General features: G+C 42.7%; 1 protein-coding gene across 1 annotated transcript in view; it reads right to left on the reverse strand.

Annotated features, from left to right (window-relative positions):
* ACSL5 (acyl-CoA synthetase long-chain family member 5) overlaps nucleotides 1-11,867 on the reverse strand; it is a 31,427-nt gene that overhangs the window by 4,194 nt on the left and 15,366 nt on the right. Inside the window, exons 7-18 of the mRNA XM_019555478.1 lie at nucleotides 10,402-10,656; nucleotides 9,037-9,069; nucleotides 8,742-8,793; nucleotides 8,027-8,100; nucleotides 6,878-6,955; nucleotides 5,628-5,762; nucleotides 4,915-5,049; nucleotides 3,935-4,030; nucleotides 2,851-2,923; nucleotides 1,635-1,723; nucleotides 1,399-1,515; nucleotides 293-436 (exon numbers count right to left, since the gene is read on the reverse strand). Of these exons, the coding sequence (XP_019411023.1) occupies nucleotides 293-436; nucleotides 1,399-1,515; nucleotides 1,635-1,723; nucleotides 2,851-2,923; nucleotides 3,935-4,030; nucleotides 4,915-5,049; nucleotides 5,628-5,762; nucleotides 6,878-6,955; nucleotides 8,027-8,100; nucleotides 8,742-8,793; nucleotides 9,037-9,069; nucleotides 10,402-10,656 (1,281 nt within the window). The remainder of the gene's footprint in view (nucleotides 1-292; nucleotides 437-1,398; nucleotides 1,516-1,634; nucleotides 1,724-2,850; nucleotides 2,924-3,934; nucleotides 4,031-4,914; nucleotides 5,050-5,627; nucleotides 5,763-6,877; nucleotides 6,956-8,026; nucleotides 8,101-8,741; nucleotides 8,794-9,036; nucleotides 9,070-10,401; nucleotides 10,657-11,867) is intronic.

The following is an 11,867-nucleotide window of genomic DNA, read 5'->3' on the forward strand; positions in this document are numbered from 1 at the left end:
GTTAGACTAGGTGATCTATTCAGGTCCCTTCTGATCCCCAACTACTGTGAAACTACTACAAGACCAATGCAAGATATCTACTGTAGCGTCCATCAGGAAGAACGGGGAACCTTTTAGAATAAAGGCTAAAAGTCAGGTTTTGTTAGTGAGTCTATTAAGGAGGATGCTATTTGGTTTCAAGGAAGAGCCACACTCTGGGAATGGAAAGGGGGCAAGAGGCCCAAAGTATTTTGGTTCCAAACACTGTTGGAATAGTACTACACAGCACTATCAGAGCAGAAAGGCAGCTTACCCTCAGGCTCTCCCCATGGACAAAAACTTGCGACACAGGAGAACTTCTGATGTAGATATTTTCTATTCTTTCTGGTGCGACATACTCCCCCTGTGCCAACTTAAAGATGTTCTTCTTTCTGTCAATGATCTTCAGAGTTCCATTCTACAGCAATGACATTTCGGCATTAGGAAGTACACAGACTATGCAGAACTATCCGACAACCACCCCCAGCCCTCCCAAGGGAAGCTTGTTTTCGTGAAAGCTAGACCTAGGTTAGAATAATTCCATTTTGTAGTTGACTCTTCCTTGCCTTGCAGCGTTTTCTCCCTGGGATTGTGAAAAAGAGTCTGATAGTTCCTTCTAATTAGCTTAGGGCAAAACTGGGAAGCAGTTTTCTTTGATAGTTATTATGATCAGTCAAAGTGAGATCATAATTAAAGAAGTAGAATCACACTAAGTTTTAATTGTATGCCTGGCAGGTGTTGTGGAGAGCCTTGCTAGCAAATTGGTCTTTTGAGTATTTTCTCATTACATTTCCATCATAAAAAAAAAGTCACCTAGCTCATGGCTTGATCCCAGCTGAGAAAGGGTCCAATTTGGACAGACTCAAAATGCCTCTACCTAGACATCAAATGCTGAAGTAGTATTGGAACACACTTCAGTATTAGCATTATGCAGATAAACTTCTTTCAAGAAATGTTGTTTAGTTTGGTCTAGTGACACCAAGTACTGCAAGTCTTCAACCCGTCTCCAGTATTCAAATAAAGTTCCTCCACCCTAGCAGTTTTAACATCCATGTAGTCTACATCTAGTCCAATTAGGCTAGCTTAACTATATCTGCTTTCACAAGTAGAACAGAAGAAGTGGCCAACCTGCATCGTATGCCATAGGTGGCATGGGCAGATCAGACAGGGGGGAAAAAAAAATAAATAAAAAAAATAAATATCGGTGATACTCAGGAAGGCAGAGAGTTAATTTTCAGCATGCCTGCCAAAGACACAAGCCAAGCCAGACTGTCAGTATCCAATGCATCAAAAGCCTGTCTGCTAACATTATAAGGATTCTGGTGTCAAGTTTTCAGGTTGGGAGTGGGGGGAAGGGGAGGGCTTCACAAAAATACTTACCGGCATCCATTTCCCAATATCTCCAGTGTGAAGCCAGCCATCCTTGTCCAGGGCTTCTGCCGTTTTCTCAGGATCTTTCAGATAACCTCGGAATACATTTGGCCCTTTGATGCAAACCTACAAGTATTAAAAAAAAAAAAAAAAAAAAAAAAAAAAGGAGAGACTGCTAGTCATCTCGTTTTATGTTGTTGCATTATCCCAGACAAAAGCTGCATTGCTTTATATGAAGTGCCTACCTCTCCTTCATTATTGGCAGAATAATAATTCATTTCTTCAACATCTTCTAGCTTTATAATGTTACAAGCCAGAGGGGCTCCAACATGGCCTATGGAAGACATGAGTTTAGGTAGATAGTTTTGAAGCATTAGCAGAATCCAGGTGTCAAACATACCTGAAGTGAGGTGAACTAACAGTAGAAACTGACTTAGCCTCAAGAACCAGCTAAAGCTTTTGAGGCCCTCTATTGCTGTAGGGTGGCTCCTTCCATTTGGGGGCAAAGTATGGAGTAGTGGCAGTGAAATGATGCTTTAAGCCTGTTCTCCATAAGTCTTGATTAGTGCTGGAAAGCAGATTAGCATTGCATTCTTCAGTACAGAAAATCAAAGCTAAATCTTCAGTTACAGCCATTTGTAATTGGTCCTTCCCATTAGGTGGGAGAGCAGTTCTGCTCATCAAGCATCTGCTGCTCACCAAGCTCAAGCTGGTGAAGAAGTTTTTACTTGAGCACTGTGCATGCTTCAGTTCTCCACCTGGAACTCAGGTGGATTAGGCATTTTAGCAAGCGTTTCAAATGCCTCTGGGTCAAGTTTATACAATCCAGGGATATATTAAAGAATTCAAGTTTAAATAGTTTCCTGGATGTCAAGAGGTCTTGCCAGGCTTAAAACCCTCAAATTTAGGACAGTTGACCAAAGCAAGGTTCTTGAACCCCCATGGCAGTGCCCTTTTAAGATGCCAAGATGAACATTGTTGCTTAGTAAACCAACTACAATGGGAAATGGGAGGCCTTCAGAAGAAGCTGTAGCAGTTTAGTGGTGTTCAATTAAGGGGACAGTTGCAAAAAGTTCTGAGCCTAGGATTTCAGTTTTGACCATTTAGTAAACCCCTTTATTGCTCTTCAAGATAAGTCTTCCAGTGCCACAGCACCTGCTCAGCAGTCTTTTGGAGGATAGGCTTTCCACAATAGTAGGCATTCATTCCAGGGGTGGAGGAGGGAGATTCAATATTAAATTTGTGACCTCGCCATCAGTAATTGGTATCCCGCTGTGACAGTCTCAAGCTATTTTATGCTTTTTCCCCCCCTCTTACATGGAAAAAATCCAAGCCATTTACTAATACTCCTGGGAGTTGGGCACCCAACTTCCAACTGAATGGAGTTTGAGATCAGAATGCCATCTGAGCCTTGGAGAAATGTTTCTCTGCTACTGCATAGCTAATGCCATCCCACCATACCTGTTGTCCAGTCTCCAGGATTTGAGACCGTAGATCCAGCTGCACATTCTGTCTGACCATAGGCTTCAAAGATCTGGATAGGAGAACAAGCATTCCTGAGTGTTGGCTTAAGCCCTTAAAAGCACACAGTAGTGATTTGAGTGCTGTCAGTCCTCAATGTTACTGCACTCTTGACACCACAATGCAGGATGTTTGCCCACTGTCCTGTCCTGGCAGTCAAAGGTCTTTGTTAGTTAGACTAGTATTAGCCTGCAGACATCTGTTAAATATGTCCAGTTTGCTTTCTAGAAGGTTGCATCCCTCAACACCCAACAAATTACAAGAGGACTGCAAAAATTTTACAGCATAAGCAGAAGATGCCATGGCTCAAATTCACACTACCCTAATCCCGGACTCTTGGGAAATTTAGGACTTCGTCCCTTTATCTCCAGTTTCAGAGTCCCAAATGGCTTAGTTCTTTTTTCCCCCCTTTCCAAAACCACTTCCACCTTTACTCTTGGGAAAGAGGAGTGATGGATTCCTGCTGACAAACCTTGCTCAAGAACTTCTTAAAGTTCAGTTGCCTGACAACAGGACAAAAAACCACATACACCACCACCACGCAAGACTGTAACACATTCCTATGCTGCCTTGCAACCCAGAAGGCTCGCTGGAAGCATCTCTCCAGAATGGAAGGAGTTATGCTGCTTTCCATAGGTTACTGATCAGCAAGTAAAAAAGAGTTAACCAAAAGTGTATGTTGAAGCTTGTTTATACAGCTCTTCACAGAAGAGTTAACAAAAAAACACCACACACACTCTCACTACAAATGTAGTTTAGTAGTTTTAAAGTGCATCGATTAGCAGGTTAGGTACCCTTGAGTTCTAGATGTACCAAGGTTTTATTCTCTTCTACAAAAAACGTCAGGAGTTTTTTCTCCCCATCTGCCAGATGAGATGACTGGCTGCTGAACATCCAGGGAAACAAACATGTATGGCTCATGCAGAAAGCCATAATCTCGCCAGCAGTGCCAATATAGCTCAGACTGTAAAGTAAAATATGTGATAAACATGTTCAAGTTTGCATCGTCCAATTCCAAAGTTACCTGACACCCCAATGCTGCTCGAAGAAAGATCATGACAGTGGGAGAGATGGGAGCTGCTCCTGTTACAACCAGACGAACCTGCCCACCCATGGTTTCCTACAAGGAAAGGAACAAATGTAAAGTAGGTCCCAGTCCATGCAGGCATCAAGAACTTGCAACATCCCTTGTCTGAAGTACAGAGATTCCCCATTTACTCCTCTCCTTTTAGGAATTACCTGTCCAAGGCAATAGTAATCTACATTAGACCTCAGACTAAGCTACAGAAAGCTACTAGATCCAGATGAAGGCGGCTTGTGAAGCATGTATGCTCTAGCAGATGAGACCAAGTGGAAGATTTATGTTCAAGTACAGCACAAGAGCTTCCTGGTCCAGGCCAGTCTACTCCCACATCATGGGGAATTTGGCAAGATTCTTGAAGGCTAAAACAAATTCAGCCATAATTACAAGTGACCCTAGGGAGACCATTGCATAGAGTATCTAGACTTGTAAGTTGGAGGTAGCATTTTTCCCCCATTTAACAGGGACCAATATTAGGCTGAAAGCTACATTCAGCATCTACCAAGTACTTTTCCATCCATGCCTCCTTTATACTCATTAGGATGCTTTAGCATCACGTTAATTAGCTGACTCTTCAGTAGGTATCAAATCCTGGATTGATACGGCAGAACATTTACAGTCAGGAAGTGTACTGAGAAAGTCAAGTAATCTTTGTCACTGCATGACTGGCATTTTATTTCTGTCCTGTGCCATTGCTGTAGTCTTGTTGCAAAAAAGCCTGTATTCCTTTTCCCTAGTGCTACATAATCCCTCCAGCCTTGTACTTGGCCCAGAGAAGTCTTCTAGCAGTATAGCTTAAGACCCCTTTCACCTTTGGGAAGGCTCTTTGCCTGCCCCCCCCCCGCCCAGCTGTAAGGTTATCCAGCCTTCTTTGAACTTTGCTGAATAGTGCACTGGTATTTGATGCTCTCACACTGCATTACCTGGACTTTTTTAAAAATCAGTTTATCCCAGATGCTGTTGTTCCGAATGATGCCCTGCTTTAATTCAGCTGTTTTTGCAGCCACAGCAGCTGCTAGCAATAACTTCTTCAGTGAGCCACGTGCACCACTTTGTATCTGTAGAGGAAGAGGAATTCCATGAGTGTCACCTGAATCTTTTGCTTGTTAAGAATACAGGAGTGGGCCAGCATCAAAATCAAGACTGTCCATCTTTAGTTGGAGATATCATAGGACCTTAAAATGTTTTTTTGCTTAGCAATAGTTTTAACTGTGACCATAAGCAAGATAGGTCTAGGCTTTGGCCAGCTGGCAGTCTCCTTAGTGTGCTCCTTTCTTGGGCATGGCTATGTCTGCACATGCATACTTGTGTTGATGCAGTTGGGTGCACATCACCCGTTTCAGGTCTCATGCATGCAGTTGCCACTCCTACATTCAAGTCTGAATTATGGAATGGGCTTGCATGCCCAGTTTGAGCTAGTTTAAGCTAAAACAGGGACATCCTTATCCTTAAAAGGATGAGCCCAGCCGAGGATCTACATTTGAGCCAGTACAGGACTTGAGCTCCGAATTCTGACACATTGGTGATGCTGTTTTTAAAAAGGAGGCTAAAGGGCCAATTGAAGTGGTTGCATTTTGCAGTAGTTCTGGTACTTCTCCATTTCCTGTTAGCTTGTCTACAGAGCAGCTTTGAGTACCTTGTCGTACACCCTGTTGAGCAGTCTTGGCACCACTGGAAACAGTGTTGGCTTCAAGGCTTTCATGTCATCAGTTAGCAGTTTGATGTCTCCTTGGAAGAAACCCACTTTTGCTCCACTCGTGTACAATACAGTCTAGAAAGGAGACAAAAACCACACACCATGGGCCCAATCCTGCAAATCCTTATAAATTAATCTTAACCAAATTCACAAATTTTGAGAGGAGTGCAGATAGAACAAATCAGGAAGGCTGTACTTCTGCAGCACCTTTGAAGATGAGGGAAGCTTCACCTTAGATGATTCTGTCCTCATTATTATTGGTTGGCATCTTAGCCAATACTATCTACCTTCGGCCTGAATTCTTAGACTCGGTTCTATGCAAGGCAACATTAGAGACAAAGAAAGAGCAAGGCCTTGCTAAAGCCAAGCTTTAAAACCAAGCCTCAGAAGGTATCCTCAATTTCAGTGCAGTAGGAATAGTTCTCCTTATAGAAGGATTTGTAGGTAGACACGAGGATTTTACAACTCGACTCAGTCATAAGAAATGCAGTGTTCAGCCTAAAAAGAAGGTTTAATCCAAGAACATGTGGAACCCAAATTCCTAGTAGTGCAAGTTAAGTGGAGTTTTTGAATGGGATTGTTTTGGACCTGGTCTGGAACATAACACCCTCTTTCAAGAACATGCTGTAGTATTTCTTCCTTGCTTTCTTATATACTACTTTTTAATCCCACCCCCCCTTGTTATGAAAAGACTTGACCTAGTGTGCTAGCATATGCTTGAGCATCAGGTAGTGTTACTTTGCTTTAACAACAGGTTTGCTCCACCTACGACAGCGAGGAATTTATAAGCGTTTTTGCAGTACCATGGTATGATACGAAGGATGCATTAGTTTGTTTTCATAACGTAGCTAAGCAAGACCTCCAAGTAACTGGAGAGGAGGTCTTTAGTTTAGAAAGATGACAGGCCTCACATATCTTCAGATTAAGTGCTAGGGGCAGGGAACCCCAACATCCTCAAATCAGTCTTCTCAAAAGGTGCAATAAGCCAGGGAAAGAATTAAAAATTAAAACAGTACATTATGCTTAGTTTCTCCTGTGTAACACCTTGTCAGACTCCTGGACACCAGGAACAATTCTGAGTCAGACTTAGTACTATTTCTGCAGCCAAAGGCTACTACAACGCTACTGGAAGTGGTAGGGAAAAGAGTTTCCTATTGAATGCTACAGGGGCATGAATTAGTAACACTTACCTGCACTACCCTCTCAAACATGTGAGCCAGTGGAAGATAGGATATTGAAATATCTGATTCTGTTATCTCACACATACCCTACAGGAAAATAGTAAAAAAAACAAACAAACAAAAAAAACAGGAAAATAAAGTTGTGTTATGAGCATGTCCTTTCTGTTGAACCAAAGTAGTATTTGCCCACTTCACCCTTTACCGAAGAGGTCTTGGAATCCTCTCCTCCCCCCTCACTTAGCCTTAAAGAGAGCACTGAAATGAGATATGCTTATTAAGCCATGCATTTTTTTATTCCAACAGTGGCAAAAAAGCTTTATTAGTTTCCCCATATTGATGTTAGAGCCAGGATGCTCTGGAACTAGATGCAACTGAATTGTTTCAGACGTCTAGGGAAGCAGTTTTCTATTGGAAGAACCAAAGAGGTTTTAGGCATCACTTCAGACCCTTCAAGTAGTGGCATCTTACTCCCACTTCAGAGCAATTCCTAGACAGTCCCAGGTTCAATATTTGGAGTCAGGACACCTTTCCATTTTGAATTTGGCAACCCCCCAGGTTGAGAACTGACCTCAGTGGTTCTCACTCAGTTAGGTGTTACCACCCCTGCCACCAAGTGCTTGTCCTGTATGCTTTGATTGAAGCCAGACAAGGAAGGGCCACAGCATGCAAGTGCTCTCCTTCCTCAAAGGTGGCTCAGAGAACTCTTCCCCCAGAAACAGAGGTGAACATGGCAGGTGGAACCATCTTGCAAGACTCTTTCCAGGAGGAGCGTGGGGTGACCAGACTGGGAAGGGCTGCAGCACAAGCTGCCTCTGCTACCTGCTTTAAGCTGGTCAGAAAGGCTTGATGAAACAGGAGAATACACCTCTGCTGCAGCCCATGCTGGTGTGACTGTACCAGAAACCTGGCTGCTGCAACACCCTTTGGAGATGGGGTGGGGAACAAAACAAACCAAAACCTTTTCAGCACAGTGGTTGAGAACTACTGTTTAGTGGCACCAGTCCAGGTATTATTTGGGGTGTCCTTTGTAGTACAGAGAGCCAGGACTCAAGGGCTTTTCCCCCAGTGTGTTGCAGGTCTTATAATGCAGGCCTGCCATACAACAAGCCTGACCTGTCCAAGAGTTTAAGCACCAACATCCTTTGCCCTTTTGCTTACCTGAATAGTTCTGATGTAAGCAGCAGCATCTGCTATAACATTTTCATGGGTTATCATGGCTCCTTTGGGGTCACCTATAAGGGTCACAGGCAAACTAATTGTAGCCACCACTCCCAGGTATCCAGACTAAAAGCTTTTGTTGCATTCAGCTTAGTCACTTGTGTAATACAAGCCTTGTGTTTTCACTGTTTGGGTCAGTCTGTCATGTTCCCATTCAACACATGAAGCAGATTTTTGGGTAAACCACTTCAGAGTGACCTTTGGTTTTGGGCAAGATACTTTTTAGATCTTTATCTGCATTCTTGCTGGCCATATTTAGCTTATCTAGTCTTCAGCCAAGGTGTAGCTTGTACATAGAGGTCAGAGACCTTCAGCCAGATTTAGTAATCAAGTCATATCTACCAAAATGGATTTATGCTACAGTGTGCAGTGAGAAGTCTGGCCTATGCTTGCTCTTTCATTAAAAACCTCCTGATCTATAGCAGTGTTAAACTTAGTCATTGGTCAGTGCTCACCAAAAGTTTAAACAAACTTCCTAATGCCAAGCTCCAAACAGGAATTAGTTTTCATTTAGCATCTTTGCATTCAACAACCCTTTTCCTTGCATGAAGGAAGGCTAAAGTATTAAGGAACCTGCATGGACATTCCCCCCCACCCCCAGCCCCCTTTTCAATACTTGCAGTTAGGGCTGCAAGTTTAAATGCAAAAAATGTACCTGTGGTTCCACTAGTGAAACATATAATGCAAAGGTCCTCAGGTTTGGGAGGCTAGAAGACAGAGAAACAAGAACATTAAGCTTGTGTGACCACAGTATCAGAGTACACTTTGTTCTTCCCAAAACCTGCTGCCAAGCATGGACCTCTCCTGGAAGGGAGTGGGCATATTCAAATGCACTGTGGAGTCCGGCATCTCAGCTGCTGGCTTACAAACAAGATGTCTACACCCACAGCAGCCGCTGTGCACATCTGCGCCCGTAACTATCAGCCAGTTTACCAAAGTGTTTAACTTACCTTTGGTTTCTGCCAGTTGTTTTTGCCCAGCTCCTGTATACAGAAAAAGATTAAATGATTTCAGTTAGCAGCATGTAAATGCTATGCAAGCAGGTAAAAGGCATGCTTTTCTTTAGCACGTGTTGGGGTCCCTTCTTTATACTTTCTGTTGAGCCCTCCTTTAAGGGGTTGGGTTTTTTCTGCCACTTCCACCAGGCTTCCTATCCATCTTTCACATAGTGTTCTTTATTGTAGATATTCCAGAGCCCCAGGCATTTGGGAGTCTGCCTAGCCAGCTCTTTGTAGCTGTGACAGACTTTCAGGCTGGTATTCCATTTTCTGCATACCTGGACAGCCATGTTTTAATTGTCCATGTCCCCAAAGTGCTACTTGTGCATTATTTGGCATTCTGTTCCTACCTACATAACCCTCTATCTAGGTGCACAGATAGGCATTATATAGAATACCAGCCTACACACAAGTAGAATTTGAGGGTCTTAAACAGCCATTTAAGTGATCAAGTCTGGTCAAGTGGGTGTCCAGAAAATGCCCTTAAGACTCCGTCTCCCTGTCCTCCCACTAAAGAGGGTACTCAAAGTTGACTGGCCCATTTATCCCCTGCACAAAATGCACGGGGGTGTCCATCCTAGCTATTTTTGAAAGCCTGTTGGATTCAAAATTTAGAGACTCGGTTTTCTCCATTTAGAGTCTGCTTCCTATAAAGGCTGGAAAATCCTCCCATGCAAAGTTCACCTCCCAATAAGTTGCCAGTTCCGAGTCTTACTTGCCCGGGGTGGGCAGGAAGAGACTTAATAGGAATCTTGTGCTCAGACATTTAGAGTCGTAGCGGCTTACGATAGCATGCGACTGAGCCAAACTAGAGGCATTTCAGATCAGAGTTCTGATCTCAAACGAGCCAAATTTTACTCCAGTGAACAGCTTAGTTATCAAGCCAGTGACTCCAGTGACAAAGATACTTTCCTCAAGAAGTGCATACTTATACAGTGCATTTCATTTAACCTTTAACATGGGCTATGTAGTTAGCAAAAAAACCTATGTACAAGTGCTTGTTAAGCACATAGAATTAGCAACCCCAAATATTGACTAAGGGCCTGTCAATGCCAACTCATTTTCAAGCCTCTTCACAGCAACTCTTGGTGACCGAAAAAAAGCCCCTTCACTATCTATGCAGTTAACTGGAACAAAGTTGCATTAGGAATTAGAGTCGGTCAGTCCCAGCATCACCATCCTTAGTCAGGCAATTATTAGTTGTTTGTTATGGAAGCAGGAGGCAAGCCAAGACTGGCATTGTGTGATGCAGCCAAGAGTCATGAGCAAGTACTGGAATGACCTTTCCCCAGGAAAGGACCATGAAGCATTGCATACCTCAACTTCCTGCTGCAGCAGAATCTCCACTCCCATTTTGGCTCCTCTTTCTTTGAGTTCATTGTCAAAGAGATCCATTAGGATGATAGTCTTCAGTCCAGGAGTCTTCCCTTGCTCACAGTTATCTAGCAGGACCTGTGCCCTTTCAGACTTGTCACAGATCACAGTGGTGAGGTCAGCTGCAGAAGAGACCCACACAACCCAATACTTTAGGTTTGTTCCAATCTTGAGGTCAGTCTCACCTGACAGTGTTAGAAGTTAGAGGACAAGGGCCTATTGGCGCTTGAGTTTAGATTTGGTAGGGGCATACATTTAAAAAACACCTTCAAAGGCTCTTAAAAGTTATGAACACTATTAACATGGATCCAAAAAAATTCTCACAGAGGAGCACATGTGAACATGAAGATCTGGGCACACGTGGATTCAACCCAGAGTCTGTACACATTTCTGTTGCATAAAAAGAACTAATTTACAGTATATCTAGAACTCTCATTAAATGCTTCCTTTTGAGTTTTTTTCCTCCTTAAATCCAAGGTTAAGAATTCCAGCAGTAAAACACAGCCAAAAACAACTAAAACTAGCATTTAGTTTTAGCCCTAGCTTCTGTATTTCACAGAAGCTTTATATGGGTTCATTAAATTGAATGTTAGTTCCTCATTAGTGGTCTGCTGCTGAGTTATCACAACACGTTCAGGCACAAGTTAACTTAATTAAATTACAGCTTTGTCCCAAGAGACAAGCTGTTGCAAGGTTTCCATTTGATTCAATTTTAGAATATTTATTAAAAAAAATCCTATACCCAATTAGTGAATAAATCAAAGGGTCATCATCTTTACGTTAAAATTTGACAGATTAAAAAAAAAAAAAATTGTGGGAGGGAAGACTTCAAGAGTGGGGATCACAGGCCTTCTTTCATCACCTTTCCTCCTCCACTAGACTTAATAAAATGACCTGCAAGTCCTTTAAAGCAAGTAGTACTACAGGATAATAGGGCCTTAAGTTTTAGGCTCATTTTCAGCCATTTGTTATGTACTCAGCACCAGGGGATTTAAGTTAACAGTTTAGCATTTATAGCCATAAAATGCTTGCTGTAACAGGAGAAGGATGCTTTACACAGTCAGACACTAATCAGCTTCCCTCCATCTCTTCCCTTTCACATGACGGAGGGGAGCTGCTGTCCTTTCCATCTAGATGAGTGACCAGGTCATAGTACAAAGTGCATGAAAAAGAAGAATCCCCGTGGTACAACAGTCGTATTGTTGAAGTCAAACAAGTCTGAGAAAGCAGCATGGGAAACAGCTTGGCACTGACCAACTGAGGATTAAGGACATTTGCAAAGATAGAAGTTAAATCTAGGATTAGTAGACAGCATGGCCCTTCTGTTTTATTAGTGCAAAATGCAACGGTGTCTCCCTCTTAGGAGGGAGTAACTAATCATGAAGGGGGAAAAAAAAAAAAAAAAAAAA

This window comes from Crocodylus porosus, unplaced genomic scaffold, assembly GCF_001723895.1.
Source record: "Crocodylus porosus isolate Cpor-Errol unplaced genomic scaffold, CroPor_comp1, whole genome shotgun sequence".
In the NCBI taxonomy this organism is placed as follows: Eukaryota; Metazoa; Chordata; order Crocodylia; family Crocodylidae; genus Crocodylus; species Crocodylus porosus.